At 60.0% G+C, this 19,823-nt stretch overlaps 2 protein-coding genes across 5 annotated transcripts; one reads left to right on the forward strand and one right to left on the reverse strand.

The window, feature by feature from the left end:
• Positions 1 to 98: 98 nt before the first annotated feature.
• On the reverse strand, positions 99 to 4,049 carry FBXL15 (F-box and leucine rich repeat protein 15). 4 transcript variants are annotated; one of them, XM_060034193.1, is made up of 6 exons: positions 3,918 to 4,049; positions 3,183 to 3,302; positions 2,100 to 2,229; positions 1,773 to 1,926; positions 921 to 1,426; positions 99 to 423 (listed from the first exon to the last, which is right to left on the reverse strand). In XM_060034193.1, the coding sequence occupies exons 3-6, from the start codon at positions 2,150 to 2,152 to the stop codon at positions 234 to 236; spliced, it is 903 nt and encodes a 300-aa protein (XP_059890176.1). In that variant the 5' UTR covers positions 2,153 to 2,229; positions 3,183 to 3,302; positions 3,918 to 4,049; the 3' UTR covers positions 99 to 233. The 4 variants fall into 4 exon arrangements, with proteins under 4 accessions (XP_059890176.1, XP_069397617.1, XP_069397616.1 ...); XM_069541516.1 differs by lacking the exon at positions 3,918 to 4,049 and adding an exon at positions 3,765 to 3,785; XM_069541515.1 differs by lacking the exon at positions 3,918 to 4,049 and having other exon boundaries at positions 2,100 to 2,307; positions 3,183 to 3,365.
• A 540-nt stretch (positions 4,050 to 4,589) lies between these two features.
• Positions 4,590 to 19,786, forward strand: PSD (pleckstrin and Sec7 domain containing). Its single transcript, XM_060034186.1, has 17 exons — positions 4,590 to 4,627; positions 5,897 to 6,633; positions 6,908 to 7,010; positions 7,502 to 7,862; positions 8,604 to 9,044; positions 10,266 to 10,460; positions 10,627 to 10,707; positions 10,914 to 11,026; positions 11,652 to 11,710; positions 11,819 to 11,908; positions 15,686 to 15,729; positions 17,170 to 17,360; positions 17,445 to 17,515; positions 17,624 to 17,781; positions 17,941 to 18,085; positions 18,347 to 18,490; positions 18,976 to 19,786. The coding sequence occupies exons 2-17, from the start codon at positions 5,980 to 5,982 to the stop codon at positions 19,204 to 19,206; spliced, it is 3,081 nt and encodes a 1,026-aa protein (XP_059890169.1). The 5' UTR covers positions 4,590 to 4,627; positions 5,897 to 5,979; the 3' UTR covers positions 19,207 to 19,786.
• Positions 19,787 to 19,823: the final 37 nt, after the last annotated feature.

The following is a 19,823-nucleotide window of genomic DNA, read 5'->3' on the forward strand; positions in this document are numbered from 1 at the left end:
TGGTCATTTCACAGCTGGGGTGCTGAAGTACTGTGTCTGTCTCTCCCAGCCTCACATCCCCTATCTCCAACAGGGCAGCAGCGCCAGGCAAGAAGGGGTAAAAAGCTCTTTATTTGAAGCTCCAGGGTAGGGCAGGGCACTGGCCTCTCAGCCGAGGCCCCCACAGTTCAGTTTCCCTACGGTTCACAGTGAGGCCCCGCCACACAGTCCAGCTGTGCCCATCGGCAGGCGGGTCAGACCTGCAGGTTGACAAAGGGTGCAAAGCCTGCCATGTCCTGTAGCAGCACCAGGGCCTGATGCAGCGGAGGCTCCACATCGATGTCCACGCCGCGCTTCCGCAAACGGCTTAGGCTGGGCTCGGCCACATGGTGGCAGTGCCGCACCCGCAGCGAGCGCAGCGCGGGGCAGTACTCGGCCAGCGTCCTGGGGGAGGAGCCGGGTGAGGTGAGGGGCGTGAAGCCGCTACACCCACGGTGGGGGAGCCGGCAAAGCCCCTGTCTCCCTCCAGTTCGGGGTATACTTCTTCCCTCCGTATAGAAGGGAGGAGACCCGGTTTGGGGTCATACATTTAATGCGTCCAGTGAACCGGAGACTTCCTGTCTCTGAAACAGGGAACCTGCTTCTCAGCTGTGCCCAGGATTGCAAGGTTTTCCCCTTGTTGAAGAACAGCCAGAAATCTGACTTTTGTACTCTGTATGTGGAATCTCCCAATGTGTAAATACTGGTTCAAAAAAGTTTTTAAACTGTGGGCTCTCTGGCCTAGGCATTCCTAGAGGCCCTTCCTGTTCAGAATGGGGGTACCGTGGTAGCAGGAAGATACAGGAACCCCAGTTCTGCCTTTCGACAACTACAGCCCGCCCCAACCCCCAGAGGCTAATTTATTGCCCTCCTCCCATCCCACCGACCCCAGGCCCAGGCACCTGACACCGTCGCTTCCAACCCGGAGGCAGCCGGTTAGGTCGAGGTGCTGGAGTTCCGGGCAGTTGCGAGCCAACTCCTGGACGGCGACGTCCCCCACATTTGCGTTGACCGCCAGCGAGAGGCTGCGAAGGCCTGCGCCGCGCCTCTGTGCCAGGTACACGATGGCTTCATCCTTGAGCTGTCGGCAGGCGGTGAGGTCCAGCTCCTCAAGGGCCGGACAGCGGTCAGCGAGGCCGCGCAGCGCCAGCCCATCTACCCAGTCACAGTGCGCGAGCGAAAGGCGCTGCAGGCGGGGGCAGCCCTCGGCCAGCGCCCCCAGCGCGCGGCGGCTCAGTTGCCCGCAGCCGGCCAGCGCCACACTCCGCAGCTGGGGATTCCGCGCCAGCACCGGCACCAGATCCTCGTCCGACAGCCATTCGTGACACGGCGCCAGCGCCAGCTCCTGCAGCCCCTCGGCGTCCCGCAGCAGCCAGGCCAATGCGGCCTGCGGGATCTGCGGACCCACCTACGGGCGGGGAAGCACCTCGACTCTCAGCTGGTTACGGGGGCGGACGCTGCCTACCCGTCCCTGAGGAGTGCTTTCCTGGCAGCAGGTCGCCCTCGGGGCTTGCCACCTGACCTCCCAAGAGAGACCCTACGCGCCCTCTGAGTTGATTCCCGGTACTCGCCCTTTGAGAGTACTTCTCGCTGGGTGGATCGCTTCCAGGTCATTCCTAGAGGCCCAAGGGGGATCCCAAAGGGTAGACAGCAGAGCTGGGAGCTGGAGGTTCAGGGCTGGCGACTGGAGGTTAGAGGCGGGGCTGGAGCCGGGGCGGGGGCAGAAGTGGGTGGGGCTCCGGCCCCAGGCTTACCTGAGCGGCGTCGAAGCGGCGCAGCCCGGCCAGGTGCAGCTGCACTAGCGCCCGGAAGGCCCGACTGACGCGCTGCAGCTGGAGCAGCTGGCGCAGCGGCACACGGTTCAGGACGTGTGGGAGCAGCACGTCTTCCCAGGGCAGGTCCAGGAGCCTGCGGGCAAAGGGGCGTTGGCGGCGGCGTCACCGGGTTGCTGTTACCTGCGAGTCCGCCTCCGTTATGCTCCTAAGCCCCGGCTCCTAAAACCGACCCCCAGACCCGGCCCTGGTTCAGCTACCCTCCCCCAGGCCTTTTTTCCCTCTCTCGGCCCCTCCGGTGCTCGGTACCTGACGGCTCCGGGCTCTTGCTCCCCTCCGGACTGCTCCATCGGTGGCTCCATCGGCTGTCTACTGCGCGTGCGCAGTAAGGTCTTCTTGCTTTGGCCTGGAGCGGCCGCAGCGAACCCGCCTACTTTGGCTGTAGAGACAGACCGATTCAATCGAGTGCCGGCTCACTGAGGATCCTGTCTGAAAGTGTTCCGGATGGATCCCGAAACTGAAGGCGAAACAGGCCGGTGGTATAAAGTTAGACCTCGCCTTCTCCGCTACAGGGCTTGAGACCCGAGGCTGAAGAATGCGATGGTGCAGCAGAGACTGGCTTTTTTCGTTTTGGGCTAGTGGCCGCCTCAAAGTGAAGTGATGGGAGGAGCAGGCAAAGCCAAACGTATAAGGGGCGGGGCCAGGACTGTTAAGGTTCTGGGCCTATTTTCTCTGCCCTCTGATCGCGTTTAGCGAGTTTGAAAAATGGGGAAAAACTGTCCAGGCTCTTATTGCCTGGCACGTAGTAGATGTTGCTGAATGAATTGAATGGGGAAAGCTAGAATTTTTCTTCCTTCATCAAGCAAACTTGCCCAAACCTCCCATCCCTGGTTAATTGTGAAGTACAGAGCTATCCAACCCTTTCCACTCCCGGAAGATTTGCAACGGGTTTACACCTTGGAGGGAGAAACGTAGGGTCGAGAAGAAGGACTGTATCTCCAACTGGGTCCCTTTCCTTTACCCAGGAGGTCTAGAGTCCTGAGAAGAATAAGTGTTCAGGTCAGCCCTCCAGGAATACTGCTTATCGGTTGGCCTGGGGGTTTAGTTGTGGGGTCTGGGGCTGGGCCCGCCCTGGGGCAGTAATCCCCCCCCCCCACACACACACAGAGCTCTGGGCTCAGACTCTGGGTTGCCCTCTCACTGCGTCCCCAGATCCTAGTTCAGAGTCCGCTCCAGGGAACCTCTGGAGCAGTGCTTTCCCCATCATCCATTGGCGGGGAGGATGTGAAGGAGGCCGAGGGCTGCTGCTCTCCCAGATAGCTCCCATCCCCCCACCCCAACCCCCGGCCCCAGCAGGGTTGCACTTTCCCGTCGTGCAACCGTTTCACCTGCCTCTTCATAACGAAAAATGCTTCCCATCCATTATCAGGGCTTCGGCATCTCTGCAAGGTGGGCATGTCTGTTCCGTCACTCCACTTTGAAGATGAAACCGAGGCCCTGGAGAGGCAGCACCTTGTCCGGGGTCAAGCGAGTCGGGATAAAGAACTCAGGCATCCTGGTTTTCCCAAAATCCCTTTCACACTCCTCCACCCTCCCCCACCCCACCCCCACTCCCATGATGCGAGAAGGGAGTAAACAGCAGCGGGGAAGGACCAAGGAGGGTCAGTTTGGGTGAGGGACTTGCTCCCTTTTCCTCCGCCTGCTTGGGGAAGGGTAGCTGGGAGGACAGATCTGTGCTAAGCTAGAGTCAAGTGGGCGCGCACCACCTCGGGCCGCGCGCCTCCGCCCCATCCCAGCGTTGTTCCCGCTTCTGCGCCTGCGCAGTGTGACAAATCTGGCGCTGTCCCCTTCAGCACCACGCCGAGCCCGCGCAGCCCCTCCCCGCGGTGAGCCCCGCGCACCCTCGCCCCGCAAGTTCTTGCGCCCCCTGACCACTCGAACAGACCCCTTCTTCCTTCCGAGGTCACCACTTGCCTGCCCTGGAGTTCCCAAGAAGAGCAGTTGCCCTAGTAACTTTAGCGGTGCTTTCTTAAAATAGCCGGGCCCGCTTCTACCTTGGCCAAGGACACAAGGGTTGCCTGTCTCCCACTTCCTCTAGTCCAGGCGTCATTCCGTCTAACCTCTTACCAGACGGGCAGGATGCCTAACTCAGGCAGCAAGGAAGTTCTTTTTGAAGTCTGACTAACATCCCTTCTGCTGCATCCTGGGCGAGTGGTCAGGGTTGTGTCTCCTGAGTCCTAGTCTTAGAACATCCGGAGGGTTTGAGGCAGTGCTCCCTAGATCTTTCTTCCATAAATTGATGGTTTCCTGGATTTAGGGGGCGGGTCCAGTCTACACCCGTACCGTGTGCTGGCGCGGCCGCGTGCTCGTGGGGGCGGGAGCGCATGTGGCATGTAACAGGTCATGTGGCAACCTCCTAGGGACACGCGTGGGGTCTGGAGCGGGACACGCGTGTGCAGCTGGGTCCTGCGTGCCGCTCGGGGTGGTGGACGAGAGGGACGTGGACACGATTGGGGTGGGTCATGTGAGGGTCTGAAGAACAAACCAGAGGTTCCATACGTCCTCCCCCTCCTCAGGGGCGGGTCTCAGGTTGGCGGGATTGCCCAGCGGGGACCTAGCGTCGAGAAGGGGGGCCAGCCTCCGGGGCTCAGGGCCCCGGGAAAGGGCGGGGTGGGGGGGAGGATTAGCTCTGAGCCGCGCGTAGGGGGGAAGGAGGGACTGAGAGGCGGGCGGGCCTGGAGCAAGCGGGAGCAAGCGGGAGTCGCGCTGCCTTCACAGCTGAGCTGGGCCCAGCCTCTCCCCTGCCTCTCCTCGGCCCCAGCTCCAGGCGAGCAGCGGTGAGTACTGAGGCGGCTCGAGTCCAGGGCTGCACTGGGGGTGCGCTGGGCCCCGATTGAGCTTCAGAAACCTGCCTGGCATGGTTGCTGCTCCTGACCCTTGCCCCTACCCTGCATTGCCACCAGGAGACCTTTTACCCCTTTATGGTCCTTCCTGGGTTGGACAAGATCTGTCATACGCCTGGGGGGTGGGGGGAGAGATGGGGAGAGGGTCTGGTTCAGCCTTCACGCTGCCCCCCCCAGGAACCAGTGACTAGTGGGGGTTGGGGGAGAGGGTGTATGTCCCTGTTTACGGATGTGTGTGAGGATGCATCTGTATGTGTGTGACTGTGATCAGTAAGTGTCTGTGAGTGTCTGATATGCCTGTGTCTCTATGTGCCTTGGAGAATGAGGGCCTGTGTGTATATTTGGGTATCTCTTTGTGTGTTCCTGTTTGATTGCAGTGTGTGTGTAAAACAAGCATGTGCCTTTCCATTACACACATATTTGTTATGACTGTGAGAGTGTATGAGGGTGTGTCTTTGAGCAATGTGTGTGTGTGCCTGTGTCTGTGTGTGCTGGAGGGTGTTGTCTATGAATGTGTTAGCTGCGTACTGATATTATTTGTCCTTATGTGTGTGTGTGTGCATGAGTATGTGTACCTGTATGGAGAACAAGAATGTCCCTTTCCCATTCAGCATGTATGTAGTAGAGGAGGAGCCTCTGTTCAGGCCTTTCTCTTCCCTTTCACCTATGCCTCTCAGCCCCTCATGTCCCTATGTACCACCCCCATTCTTCCTCCCTCTCCTTCCAGGAGGCCTGAGTTCTCTCCCCCTGAGTGAGGGGCTTCTATAGAGAGACTGTGGAAGGTCCATGGCTGGACGATGATGATGGCTGGCTGATACTTCTGGTCCTGAGGGTGGGGTAGCAGTCTTCCCCCTCCCCCACCAGAAGTAGTTCCAAAATGCCACAGGAACTCTGGGCTCACTCAACTTCTGAAATGCCTTCCTCTCTCCTCCCAGGGTGATGCTTAGAGCCCCCAGGCAGAAAGAAAAGGAGCCAGGGGCCCATTGGGGGTACAATTCTTTTCTCTTCAGGCCTCCATGGAAGTAGTCCCAGCAGGAAGACTGATCACCACCCCCAGGGGTGGGATCAATGATGCCATATTCCCGGCGTGGGCTAGACCCCTGGTGCTCAGTGACCCCAGCCAGCTTTCCCTTCCCTGTCTCTGCTCTCCTGTCCACCCAACTCCCCGGCAGTTCACCCCCTCCTCCCCTTCCTCTCTTGCAGGCCTGTCTGAAGAGTATGCTGCGCCCTCACTCCCCACCTGGCCTGGCCATCCCTGCCCCCCCAGCCTGACCCCCGGCCCCAGCATGGCCCAGGGTGCCATGCGCTTCTGCTCGGAAGGCGACTGTGCCATCTCCCCGCCACGATGCCCACGCCGCTGGCTCCCCGAGGGCCCAGTGCCCCAGAGCCCCCCAGCCAGCATGTATGGCAGCACAGGCTCCCTACTGCGGCGGGTGGCAGGTCCAAGTCCCCAAGGCCGGGAACTTGGACGTGTGACAGCACCCTGTACGCCCCTGCGTGGCCCCCCTTCACCCCGTGTTGCTCCCTCACCCTGGGCACCCTCTTCACCCACTGGGCAGCCTCCACCAGGGGCCCGGAGCTCTGTGGTCATATTCCGCTTTGTGGAGAAGGCCAGCGTGAGGCCACTGAATGGGCTACCTGCTCCCGGAGGCTTGAGTCGGAGCTGGGACCTGGGTGGGGTCTCTCCTCCCAGTCCCACCCCAGCCCTTGGTCCTGGCTCCAACCGAAAGTTGCGGCTAGAAGCATCCACATCAGACCCACTCCCAGCTGGAGGAGGCTCAGCTCTGCCTGGCAGCCAGGGCCTTTTACACGGGCCACCAGCTCAACCTCAGGTTGGAGCAGACGGCCTTTACTCCTCTCTCCCCAATGGGCTGGGGGGACCCTCTGAGCACCTGGCCACATTATTCCGAGGACCTGCTGACACTGGACTCCTTAACCAGGTATGTGATCTCCCTTGGGCTCCCTGGAACCCCAGAGACCCAGCAAAGGCCAAGGCTTGTCTTCTTGGTGGTCTTGGGCCTATCAGCTGTTCACTCTGAATCCTTCAATGTGTGCTAAATCTGCCTCTTTCTTGCCCTCTTTGTTTGTCCTTATGTCTCTGCACCTCTGTCCCTGTCTGTTTTTCGTTCTGTGTTTCTGTCCCGTGTTCTTGTGTCTGTGTGTGTCTGGCTTTATCTCTGGGTGCCTGTGTCTATGTCTCCCTCCTTGGCTTAGGGGGACACCTGGTCCTCACCCAGAGAAGTCTCCTCTCATGCCCAGAGAATCGCTCGAGCCAAATGGGAATTCTTCTATGGCTCTTTGGACTCCCCCAGCTCAGGTAAGGCCTGGGACTGAGGCAAGGGGAACAGGACAGGGCCTTTTCCACAGCAGCCATGGCGGGCTAGGGAGCCTTCCTTTAAACCTCCCCCTATTCTTTCCTGGGCTTCTGAGTCAGCTAATGCCTCTCTAGGCCTCAGTCTATCCATCTGTGTTATGATGGGGGTTGGGGGATGGCAGCTAGGTTGGGCACTTGGAGGAAGCTGGGTAGTAGAGGGAGGGGATGGCAGGATGTCAAGGGTCATTCCTTGGAGTAGAAAAGAGGCTGGTCTCCCTCAGGCCCCTCAAAGCTGTTTGATAAGAACTTGATTTGAAATGAGCTCCACTGGCACCAGGAACAAGCTGAGTTTGTAGCAGGAGGAATGGCGGCTAGACAGTGAAAGAGCTTCCTGCCAGTTTGAGGTAGTGGGGGAGAGTTCCTTCTGAGAACAGAATCAGGACAGGGAGCTGACCTGAATAACCTCCTGACCAGGATGCCTGTGCACACTGCAGGTGCTAAGCCCCCAGAGCAGGCCCCCCCATCTCCACCTGGGGTGGGCTCAGGGCAGGGCTCTGGGGTGGCTGTGGGGCGAGCAGCCAAGTACTCCGAGACGGACCTGGACACAGTGCCCCTGAGGTGCTACCGCGAGACCGACATCGATGAGGTGCTGGCTGAGCGGGAAGAGGCTGACTCCGCCATCGAGAGTCAGCCCAGCTCTGAGGGCCCGCCTGGCACTGCCCGCCCACCTGCCCCACGTCCCGGCCCATGCCTTGGCCCTCGTTCCAGCCTGGGCAGTGGCAATGAGGACGAGGATGAGGCAGGTGGGGAAGAGGATGTGGACGACGAGGTGTTTGAGGCCTCAGAAGGGGCCCGGTGAGTGGGGGAGTGGGAGAGGAAAGTGGCTTGCTCCTTCCCACTGGCCCAGAGCCAGAGCTGGGCTCAAAGGGATGGGAATAGAGACAAGGGTGGGGCCGGGAACGTCAGGACAAAGCGGTGTGCTGACAGGGCGCTGTAGCACTCGGGATTCCGGACAGAGGCCTGAGGCCTGGCAGGGTGCGGGGGGTGTGGGGACCATCAGCAAGAGCCCAGGAGGGTAGGGGCAGCCAGGATAGAGGAGGAAAGTGGTTCTAATGAGGGCCAGGGGCAGAGTGACAGGCCGAGGTCAGAATCAAGCCTGGGGGCACGGGAGCATCAGGCTAGATCCTGGATCCCGGCAGGAGAACGTGGAGTGTAGGGGCCTTCCTCTCTGTCTCACACCCCATTGCAGCCTGGAGCCTCATCTTCTTTTCCTAAGATGTTGCCAGAAATAGAAATGGGATGGCAGGAGGAGAGAGGATCAGGGAGAAGGAGGAGAAAGGGAGATTAACAGGGAGTGAGAGAGGAAGGGGATTGGGTGTTGGGTATGGGTAGGGCTGGGGTGCTCCAGGGTCACTAAATAGCTTGGCAAACCTGTGGTGGGGACCCCGTACCCGGGTGGCTCTTTTCGGGGGCTGGGAGCCTGTGGAAAGGGGATGATAATCCCCTTCACAGAGTCGGTATGAAAGTTCAATGAAATGCTACCTGAGAGCTGTCCTGTAGGCCCCTGATCAGAGATTCTCCTCCCCACCCCTGCAGGCCAGGCACCCGAATGCCTCACTCCGGGCCTCTCAAGTCGCCTCTGCCCTTTCTACCTGGGACCAGCCCCTTGGCTGATGGGCCCGACTCTTTCAGTTGTGTGTTTGAAGCCATCTTGGAGTCACACCGGGCCAAGGGCACCTCCTACACCAGCCTCGCCTCGCTGGAGGCCCTGGCCTCACCTGGCCCAACCCAGAGCCCCTTCTTCACCTTTGAGCTGCCTCCCCAGCCCCCTGCCCCCAGGCCTGACCCACCTGCTTCTGCCCCACTTGCCCCTCTCGAACCGGATTCTGGTACCAGCTCTGCTGCTGATGGGCCTTGGACACAGAGAGGGGAGGAAGAGGAGGCAGAGGCTGGAGCCAAGCAGGCCCCAAGGAGGGAGCCCCCTAGTCCCTGCCGCTCAGAAGACAGCTACGGGCTGGGGGCAGCTCCCCTGGGCAGGTGAGTGATTCCTTTGGGTCCTCAGACTTGAGGCCCCAGGGCCTCAGACTTGAGGCCCCAGGGCCCCAGGGCCCCAGGAACAGTTGCTCTAAGGGACAGAGCCTGAGTGTGAAGATGTAGTTTATATTCTTAACCCCTGATAGGAGTGGTTAGGGGATACAGATGTGTTTTCTCATTTGGAGGACTACTTCCATTGGCTGTGAGTGGGAGCCCCTCACAGCCTGCCGCCTTGGTCTCAGATCCAGTGACTTGCGAAACCATGGTTTAGGATTGAAGGGTCCCTAGAGGACACCCTCCTCTTTCTCTAGAAGGGCCCTTCCCTCCCCAGACAGAGCCCTAACCTGCTTAGAATTCTTCTGATCTTACCCTCAGTCAGCCTGGAGGTTTCTCCCAAAGATGCAGCCACCAGCTTCTCCTTTTGCTTCCCTCCCATGTCACCTCCCCCCCTCCAATCTAGAGTTTCTCACCCTTCTCCAGGAAGTCCTTTCACCAGTCTAACCTTTCTGCTCTCCCCTCTGCCAACTACCCTCTCAGTCACTGAAGCCATGGCAACAGGAGGGGGTGGCCAGGGAGACAGGGTTGCCTAGCAACTAGGAGTTTCCGGCCTCTGTCTCTGGGGTGACAGGTGGCTTTGTGAGTAGAGCAGCTGGGGTGGGAAAGGAAGGCAGAAGGAGACAGGGGATGAGGAATTCACTCTGACCCCCAATACCCTCTACCCCAGAGCCTACTTCTTTGAGGGTGTAAGAGAAGGACTGGAGGAGGCTCCTCTCCCTAAAAGGCGGGAAGGGGAAAGACATAGGAGCAGGAAAGTGTCCCTGCTGCCCTCACATCTTTGTCTGCCCCTCCACTGTTCCTCCCTAGCAGTCCATCTATCCTATCTTTGCCCATAGTCTCAGACAGAGAGGACTCTGTCCTGAGTAGGTCCAGTGTGGGAATGGGGAATCTATGTCTAATAGCAAACTTAGGGAGCTTTGGGGAAAGCAGCCAGAACTCCCAAAGCAGCAACATGGACGTGGGTTAGATTTGAGGCAGGACTTCCACAGAGAGGTGGTAATGATGGAGTAGGCTGATGGAAGGAATCTACTTCTCTGGAGAAAAGAAAAATGCCTTCCCCATGTCCCAATCTTCCCTTCTCTGTCTACTGGGTCTGGAGGCAGAGGAAGGATCTGGATGGCCCCCGAGGGCTTGCCCCACCTCTGAGCTGGTGTTCTACCCTGGCAGTGAACCGCCCCTGAACCAGCTTGTGTCTGATTCGGACTCAGAGCTGGACAGCACAGAGCGGCTGGCCCTGGGAAGCACAGACACCTTGTCTAATGGGCAGAAAGCAGACCTGGAGGCTGCGCAGCGCCTAGCTAAGAGGCTGTACCGACTAGATGGCTTCAGGAAGGCGGATGTGGCCCGGCACCTGGGCAAGAAGTAAAGGCACTGGGCTGGGATTGAGAATGGGGGGAGAAGGGATGCATCCTGCGGGCAGCACCTCCACATCCCCTGTATCTAATACCCCCAGGTCTCTAGGTAAACCCCACCTGGCCCCTTGACACTTCCCCTTGAGACTCCACCTGTCTCTCTGCCCTGCCCACAGCAATGACTTCAGCAAACTTGTGGCTGGAGAGTACCTGAAGTTCTTTGTCTTCACGGGCATGACTCTGGACCAAGCTCTCAGGTGGGTGTCCAGCCCTTTGAGGGCAGTGCCTACTCTCCAGGCCTGGTGTGCAGGGCCTCAGTTATGCCTCCTCTGAGCCCCGTGACTCCCCTAAACTGCCCTGAAGTCACCCTTTCCCAAGGTGTCTGGGCATGGCCAGGAGCCAGGGCTGCCTGGTAAGGGGACCTTGGGTAGAGGTGACATGTCCCCTCTTCCCACCTCCCCAGGGTGTTTCTGAAGGAGCTGGCCTTAATGGGTGAGACCCAGGAACGGGAGCGTGTGCTGGCCCACTTCTCCCAGAGATACTTCCAGTGCAATCCTGGAGCCCTGTCCTCAGAGGGTGAGGAGGCCCGGGGCAGGGCATTCCTGGCTGGTCACTGAGGCAGATGGGCACATCTGTGCAAAGCAGCATGAGTGTGTGTGCAGAAGTACCCAAATGCACGAGCTTGCAGGCATGCAAGCATGCATGTATGCAGACAGTACTGGCACGGCTGCACAGATGTGGAACTGTGCATGCGGGCAGGTATAGTGCTAGGTAGGGTCTAGTGTGTGTTGTGAAGAGGCACGTGGCAGGTGTGTTTGCATGCCGTTGTTTGCATACATGTGCAAGACACTGCTTGGCCTGAGTAGGGATTCTATTTGGTCTGCATAACTGTGTGGGGCCCAATGGCTTGCATAGACACAGAGGCATGGTGGTGTTGGGGCAAGCAGTGGGCTGCCCCTAGAACCTTAGGGAGTTAGGTAGGGTGACCTAAGAAGAGGGAGAGGTCCCATCTGAGGGATTTACTGGAAGAGAGGTCTTTGCTCTGGAGGGGTTTGCTAATGGGGTCGGGGACTTACAAAAGTGTGGTTGTGAGCCAAAGGGGTTCCTGAAAGGGGGCAGGGGATGAACTGGAAGATTGAGGAAGATAGATGTGGAAGAGTCCCTGCGAGGTAGCCAAGGCTGAATGTCAGTTCTCTCCTAGACGGTGCGCACACGCTGACCTGCGCCCTCATGCTACTCAATACGGATCTCCACGGCCACGTGAGTAGGGGGGCTGGCGGGAGGGAGCCCGGAGCACCCCGTCCAGGCCCTCAAGGCCTGGGAGGCGAAGGACTCCCCAAGCTCAGAGGCCTCTGTGCCCTCCATTAGAACATTGGGAAGCGCATGACCTGCGGAGACTTCATTGGTAACCTGGAGGGCCTCAACGAAGGCGGCGACTTCCCCAGAGAGCTGCTCAAGGTGGGGGGTGGGGTGGGGCGGGGCAGAGGTCGTTGGAGGGGAGGGACAGGGGACCTGTCAGCAGGCCTCCGAGGGAGGGGCGGGGAGGGGCCTGCCACCACCCAGTTCCCGCTGTGGAAGCCTGAGCTCTAGTGACTCAGCCTGGGGACCGCCCCCTCCCCCAGCCCCCACAAGACTGGCTTTCCCGGAACATGCGCACTCGCAGTCCCAGCGCGCAGCGGGGGAGGGCGGGGAAAACAGTTCTCGAAAACACGTGACCAGCAGGCCCTGGACCTTGTATTTTGGCTTCGTTAGTGCCCCTCCTTAAGTGTTCACTGAGGAAAGGGGTGGGGTGTGTGTGTGTGTAGGCACACCACTTCCCTCCCCGCGCCCAGCCCCCGCCCCACGGTGTACGGCCACAAAGGCCTCTCTGGTACCGCTGCACTGGAGGGACCCGGAGATGGGGGCCCTGAGAAGGACAAAGGCTTTCCGGGGTCCTGAAGCCAGTTAGCACCAAGCTGGGACTACACACTGCGCTTCTGGCTCCTTAGTGGGCAGGCCCCGCGCCCAGGCGCCAGGTCCTGAGGGGTTAGCTACACTGGAGCGGGTAGGATAGGAGGAGGAGGGGGGTGGCCTGGTCCTTGGCTTCAGTCCTCTTCCAGATCGGGTGGCGTTTTATCTGAGAAGGCCTGCACGCCCTTGAAACCCCCAGAGTTGTCAAAGGGGTCTCCCGGCCACCGCATACATGTGACAGCACAGGAGTGTCCTGGGGTGTGTCTGTGAACGTGGGGTATGTTGAGCTTCTGAGTTTGGGAACGTATCTTGAGTGGGGCCGTCCACTGTGAGTTGGGGGGGGCGTCAGTGAGTTGGGGTGTATGCTGACTTGTATATGTGATTTAGGGTCTGTGAATCATAGGGCTTTGACTTGGAGTGTGTTTGTGCTTTAGGGCTTATGATTTAGAGTGTGTTGGGATGTAGGTTGGATGTTTGTGTGTGTTGGGGTGTATATCTACGAATTGACTATCTGGTTTATGACAGGTGTCCATGAGTAGGGGGTGTATGTCTGTGAGTTAATGACTGTAAAATTTGAGGTGTACCTCTGAATTTGTAGTGTCTGTGAGTTGAGGTGAATGTGAATTGGTGCATCTGGTTAGTTGGGGTGTATGTAAAGTGGGGTGTTTGAAGGTGATTATATACTCGGGCATTTGAAGTATCTGTGGGTCGGTGAGCTGGGTAATTCCACGGCTGTCTCCATCCCGCGCCGCTGTCTCTAGACTCGTGGCCCCTCCTGGCTCTGTAAAAAAGGGCCGCCAGGAGGCGTTCCGACCTTTCTCCTCACCACCGCACCCTGACGAGCCAGGAGAGCGCTCCAGACCCTACAGGGACAGCCCATCTCACAGCCCTAACCTCCCAGCACCCCTAGAAAAGGCCACCGCGCCGCCCCCCCACCGGCCCTCCCAGGCGCCTCCCCCGTGACGGCGCGCGGCGGGCCCTCCTCTCGGTCGGACGCCTCCATTTTGCGCCGTCCCCGCCCCTCGCCCTCGCCCTCCCCTCTCCGTCGGCGCCCACCCCCCCACGCGCTCTCGCCGAGCTGCAGAGCAGACCGCGTCGTCGCCGCCGCCGCCGAGCGCTCCGTGCGTCGGTGGGAGCCGGGCCGGGCCGGGCTCGGGCCGGGCCGGGCCGGGCCGGGCTGCTCGCGCCGGCTGTCGGGGGAGCCGTCCGCGGGCCGTCCGGGCCGTCCGCGGCCGAGGCCGGACGGCGGCATGGCCGGGGGCCGCGGCGCGCCGGCCGGGCCAGCATGATCGGTGTCAACAGCATCCACAGCAGCGCCGGGCGGCTGCGCTCGCGCTCGCTGTGCTCCGTGCGCTACGGGCGCACCCACCGCGGCGCGGAGACCCTGTGCTACGGCTGGCCGCAGCGCTCGCGCAGTCTCAAGCCCGTGCTCTACACCGACCTGGTGGTCAGCCGCCTGCAGAGCCGCAAGAAGAAAAAGGCGGTGAGGGCGGTGGGGCCGCGGCCCACGCCAGGCTGGGGGACGACCGAGGGGGTTGCTGAGGGCGGCACGCGACTGAGGGGGCGGCTTGAGGGAGGCGCCGAAGGCATCGCAAGCCGAGGGGGGAGCCCGACACGGACAGAGCCCACGGGTAGCCAGGGGTGGGCATGGGGTGGGGGTAGGGCAGAGACCCTCGGATCAAGTTGGGGATCGCAGACCAAAGGGTCTTTGGACCTTCTAGATGAGAGCATGAGACGGAGCTCACCTGTGGGGTTTAGGAATTTTCGAAGGAAGACGTTGTGGGCCAAAGGAAGTGCCGAGAGGGGCAGGGGATGAACTGCAGGGGTGGAGACAAGGACCGCAGGTTGGCTTTCGGTGGCCACTTCACGTCCTGGCCCGAGAGTTGGAGCGTGAGGGCTTAGGGTCTGCGCCTTGCTGAGTTTGGTCGGGGTGGTGCTGGGAGGGCTGAGTATGCACCTGACTGGGCTGTGCTGTGTATGCATCTGACTGGGTTGTGCTGTGGGGTGGAGGTCGTGGTGTACCTGCCCCCCGCCAGGGTGTGCCCATGTGGGGTGCTTGGCAAGCCTTGTGGTTGGGTATAGCAGTGGACAGTGAAAGAGTCAGAGACCGTGTTGTGTGGGCAGTCGGGGCCTGTGTCCCATCTTGGAGAAGGTGCCAACGTCACCACTGCATCCAACTCCTCGCACGCAGGCATCACACGCCACACGCTTAGCCGCATGTGCTGGGGACACACCCACTCACGGACAGGCTGGTGGAAGCGCCCCCACAGTGGGAGGCACTGGTGTGAACCCACGTTGCAGGCTACTCCCAAGAAGAGGGGTCCCCTATGCCACTACTGGAACCCATCCTCTCCTCCGACCACCCCAAGACCCCTGCAGGTCCCCCAGGCCAACTGTACAGAGGCAAGTGACTGGTTCGGGAATTCACAGGGAGTGTGGAGTGTGCAGGGTTTGGAAGCTAAAACTATTGTCTTTTAGACTAGTGTCCACTCTGCAGGAACATGAAGTATGTGCGTGGGCAGGGGGCTGGACCACTCTGGCATTTGGCTTGGTGGGGCTCTCTGGGTTGGGCGAAGATCTCAGCTTGCACTGGGGCTGGGAGCCATGGGAGTGTGTTCTCTGTTAGCCAAGGAGGGAGGTGACAGGGAGAGTCCTGTTCCTGGGCCTCAGTTTCCCCATATGCCCTGTGTGGGTTTATCCTGTCGAAATAGGCCAAAACACATGGTTGGGAAAGGAGAGCTTCTTAAGCTGCTCTTTTCCATTCCTTCTAGGGCTGTGCTTCCCCCACCCAGGTTCTGAATAGGATGACTCTTAACAATAACAACAACAGCAAAGATAATAGCAGTTGCTATTTGTTGTACATAAACCGCCAGGATGTCCTGTGTTAGTTGCTTGCCCTATGGTAAACACGTGGTACTTGGACTTCCCTGGCGGTTCAGTGGTTAAGAGCTCCCAGTGCAGGGGTGCGGGTTCTATCCCTGGTCAGGGAACTGAGATCCTGCATGCTGCGTGGCGTGGCCAAAAAAAAAAATAAAACGACCATGTGGTGCTATGTTTGTTCTTCCCATGGAGACTTGTCCAAAGTCATGCAGCTCAAGTGGCAAACCTGGGCCTGGGTCATAGTACCTTGTTCTAGAGCCTGTCAGTCATTACACCCTGCTGCCCATCCCCACCCCCAGTTCTGTCTCCTCCCCCAAACTTGGAGGGAGGGCTCTGAGCTCTGGCATTGGTGCCCCTCCCCCCAGGGTTGACCCCCACCCCCTTGGTTTGTTCCTCCCTCTGCAGGCCTTGTACAGCTCCATCAAGAATGAAAAGTTGCAGTGGGCCATGTGAGTCCTGGGGCGTGTGAGGGGCTGGGATGGGACGTCGGGAAGGGGCTGCCTGGAGAGGTCGAGAGCCCTGAGATGGGCTGAGTGAATCCTGGGGCTGTGGAGCCGGGGAGGCGGGTGAGAGCACGAGAGGCAGTGAGGCTGCCTCACTTCCTTTTTTGGAGGTGCCCGCCTGGACGTGGGGTTCTGTGTCTTGTCTCTAGCTGGGTTGTTATGACAAGCTGGGTTGGGGTGGGTGGCCATTGTCAGCTGGCCTGGGATGAGGGTGCTGAAACAAATGGGGGGAGGTCTCTTGGCACCCAAGTGGGAAAATAGAAGTCTCTGGAAGTAGGGCCCCGACCAGTAAAGGGAGAGCCTCCTCCTGGGTCCTAGGGAGCCCAGAGTGTCACAGAATTGTCTACTCTTGGCAGCCCCAGTGGAAACAGAAAGACTCAGAGTTAAGTCTTGGAAGAGTCTAGTCTGAGGGAGGAGGTCTAGTTTTAGTCGAGTCCCCCAGTCTGAGGTAGAGCCCTCATCTAAACAGTCAATAGATCACTCCTACTTGCTGGTATCTGCTGAGAGTCCAGTCACTGCTCAGTTTAGCTGGGAGCTCCCAGTCTGCAGGAGAGAAGACCTCAGAGGAGGCAAAGCTCAGGACTGGGGTACAGGGGGGATCAGGGAAAGCTTCTGTGAGCATTGGTCTTGGGGCAAGCCTTGACGGAGAGGAAGCATTGTTTGGGGAGAGAAGGAGGGAAGTTAGCATTTGGGAGGCCAATGTGTGGTGGCTGAAACGAGTGTGGGGTGAGGAGACCAAGAGGAGGCAGGCTAGCTGGAATGGAGAGTGGCAGGAGAGAGACAGTGTTGGTGAGGATGTAGTGTAGGCTCCAGGTGGAAGGCAGTAGGGAGCTACTGCAGGTTCTTGATGAGGGAGTGACAAAATAGAATCAGATTCTTTAGATGACAGCTAACAGAGCCTGCAGACCAGGAGGTACTAGGAAGCTCCTTCTGCCACCATGTAGCCAGCAAGCTACGAGTAAAGCCTGGTGCTGGGTGTGGTTGAGAGGCTGATTCAGACATGTGTCTGCTCTGGTGAAGAAGGGAGTGAGGGGTGTGTGTGTGTGTGTGTGTGTGTGCAGAAATGGAGAGGATGGGGCTGCGTACACGTGAGGGGAGGAAGGGACAGACGTGGCCCTACCCTTGGGAACTCTAATCTGGGGGCAGAGACATGCTGCCTCGAGGACCCCTGATCTGAGTGCGGAGGTACAGCTACACCCTGGTCTGAGGCCAGAAATGTGGCTCCAGGAGCCTCAGGCTGAGGGGAGCCACGCCCTATGAGAGGGGCAGTCCCCCCAGCCCCTTCTTCACAGACACTGGAGGAGCTTTCCTGGGTGGCAGAGGCCGGGCCTGAAGGGGGGGTCGTGGCTACACGGCCAGCCCCCTCTGAGGTGATCACACCTGCAGAGACGAGGAGGAGCTGAGACGCTCTCTGTCTGAGTTGGCCGACCCCAACCCCAAGGTCATCAAGAGAGTCAGCGGGGGCAGTGGCAGCGGCTCCAGCCCTTTCCTGGACCTGACTCCCGAGCCCGGGGCCGCAGTCTACAAGCACGGGGCCTTGGTGCGAAAGGTGCACGCAGACCCTGACTGCAGGAAGAGTACGTGGCCAGGTGGGGAGGCCTGGGGGATGGATGGGAGTGGGCCTGTCTCAGGCCCCCCTGACTTGTCTTCCTTCCCCCCAGCACCTCGGGGCAAGCGGGGCTGGAAGAACTTCCACGGGATCCTCAAGGGCATGATCCTCTACCTGCAGAAGGTGCGGGGGCCAGCTCCAGGGGCTGGGGCTGAGCTGGCTCAGGGGAGGGAGTAGGGGCGGGCCGAGCTGGGCTGGGACTGCAGCCAGGACGAGATGGGCACCCCACAGGAGGAGTACCAGCCTGGGGAGGCCCCATCGGAGGCTGAGCTGAAGAACGCCATCAGCCTCCACCACGCACTGGCCACGCGTGCCAGTGACTACAGCAAGAGGCCCCACGTCTTCTACTTGCGCACCGCTGACTGGCGGGTCTTCCTCTTCCAGGCTCCGTGAGTGCCCTCCTCCTGCCCATCCCAGACCCCTTCACTCCACTCCCAGCTTGCTCCCATCCCTTGTCCCTGGATTGCCTCATTCCTTCTCAGGCCAGGACTGGCATCCCTGGATGGAACCCTGGGCCCAGGTCCCAGATGGCTGTGCTGTCTCCCCAGGAGCCTGGAGCAGATGCAGTCCTGGATCACTCGCATCAATGTGGTGGCTGCTATGTTCTCCGCACCCCCCTTCCCAGCTGCTGTCAGTTCGCAGAAGAAGTTCAGCCGCCCTCTGCTGCCCAGTGCTGCCACCCGCCTCCCCCAGGTACCCCCAGCTCTGTCCACCTGGTGCCAGCGGGACGGAGTGAGGCAGGCCTAGGCCGACTGCACTCCAGGCCGCCGTGTATGATACATGTAGATGTCCAGTGCACCAGGACATGGGCCATAGGGGGGCGTGCAGAGGCTGAAATACTGTTGGTTAACCCATACATGGTGCTTTGTTCATCCAAAGGATGGGGCACCTTTTCTAAAAACTTGCACAAAGGCACTGTCTCTGCCAGAGTGACCATGCTCCCCCGGCCTCTAGGAGGAGCAGATGCGGACCCACGAGGCCAAGCTGAAGGCCATGGCAAGTGAGTTGCGGCAGCACCGGGCTGCCCATCTGGGCAAGAAGGCCCGGGGCAAGGAGGCTGAGGAACAGCGGCAGAAGGAGGCCTATCTGGAGTTTGAGGTGAGCCTCCCGGCCCGGGCAACTCTGTGGCTCCTTGCTCCACCGGTGGGACCTCTTTGTCCCCATACAGAGGCTCAGACTAGTGATTCATGGCATGGACTCTAAGAGTGGGACTAGCTAAGTGACCCTGGGCAGACTGCTTAATCCCTCTGAGCCGCGGTTTCCTCTTCTGTGGGACAGGGACAGCATTCCATTCCCCACTAGGGAAATAAAAGGAGATGATGTCTCTTACGTGCTCAGTTTTGCCAACTTTGGTAAAGGCTCAAGAAACATTAGCTGTTACAGTTGACAGTCTAGAGAGAGCCCAGAGAAGGTCACCAAACTACCCAGGGATCATGTCGCAGTCAGTCCTTGGGGGCTTTTGGGGCTTCAGAGGTAGGCAAGAACGTGGCATCTCCTAGCCTTTGGCGTTCCCTCCCTGCTCCAGACGGGGGTGGGCTGGGCAGACGGCGGACAGCAGGCTCATCCCTGCCCCTCTGCCTCAGAAATCTCGCTACGGCACATACGCAGCGCTGCTTCGGGTCAAGCTGAAGGCGGGCAGTGAAGAGCTGGATGTGGTAGAGGCAGCACTGGCCCAAGCCGGGAGCACGGAAGACGGACTCCCCCCCACTCACTCCAGTCCCTCCTCGCAACCCAACACCTCCAGTCAGCCCCGGGCTCAGTGTCCTGGCGCAGAGTCTCGCGCAGGGGCAGGCAGTGGGCGGTGGAAGCCCTGAGTTGAGGGTGGGAGTCGGGGGGGGGGGGGGCGGGTGGTGCCCACCAGGCACCTGCATGACAGGGCCCTGCCTGAGCCCGGGCCGGCCTCGGGCCACCTGGGAGGGCCCCTCGGTCCAGGGCCTGACCGCGCCGGACGCGGTGTCCGGGGCAGGGCAGGGCTAGGGCATGGGCCTCAGGAGCCTTAGGCTAAGGGCCCCTCCGAGACCCCCTTTTTGTGATAATGTTTTGCACTTTTTCGTACAGGGGACTGGGACGGGAGGGGCCAGGGCCCCTAGACTTTTGATGCTTTTTTTTTTGTGTGGGGGAGACCTGACGTTTCTGCTGAGACACCCCACCCCTGACACCAGCAATCGCCCTCCACCCTGGGGCCTGGCTCAGACAGAAGCCAGGAGTTGGGGCTGAGCTGGTTTTCCCTCCCTCTTCCATGAGGGCTCACCCGCTCTTTCCAGAGGTGGCGGAAGGGTGTCCATGCTGAGGCCCTATGCACAGGCCGGGGGCAGCATGGCCTTGCTTTCCCTCCTTCAGTGGGCCCTGCCCTTTGTATAGCCTCCACCTCCATTAAAACTGCTCTAGACTTGCTGGCTGGGCCTCCTCCTCTATCCAGTGCCTGGCCTGA

This window comes from Delphinus delphis, chromosome 16, assembly GCF_949987515.2.
Source record: "Delphinus delphis chromosome 16, mDelDel1.2, whole genome shotgun sequence".
Classification (NCBI taxonomy): domain Eukaryota; kingdom Metazoa; phylum Chordata; class Mammalia; order Artiodactyla; family Delphinidae; genus Delphinus; species Delphinus delphis.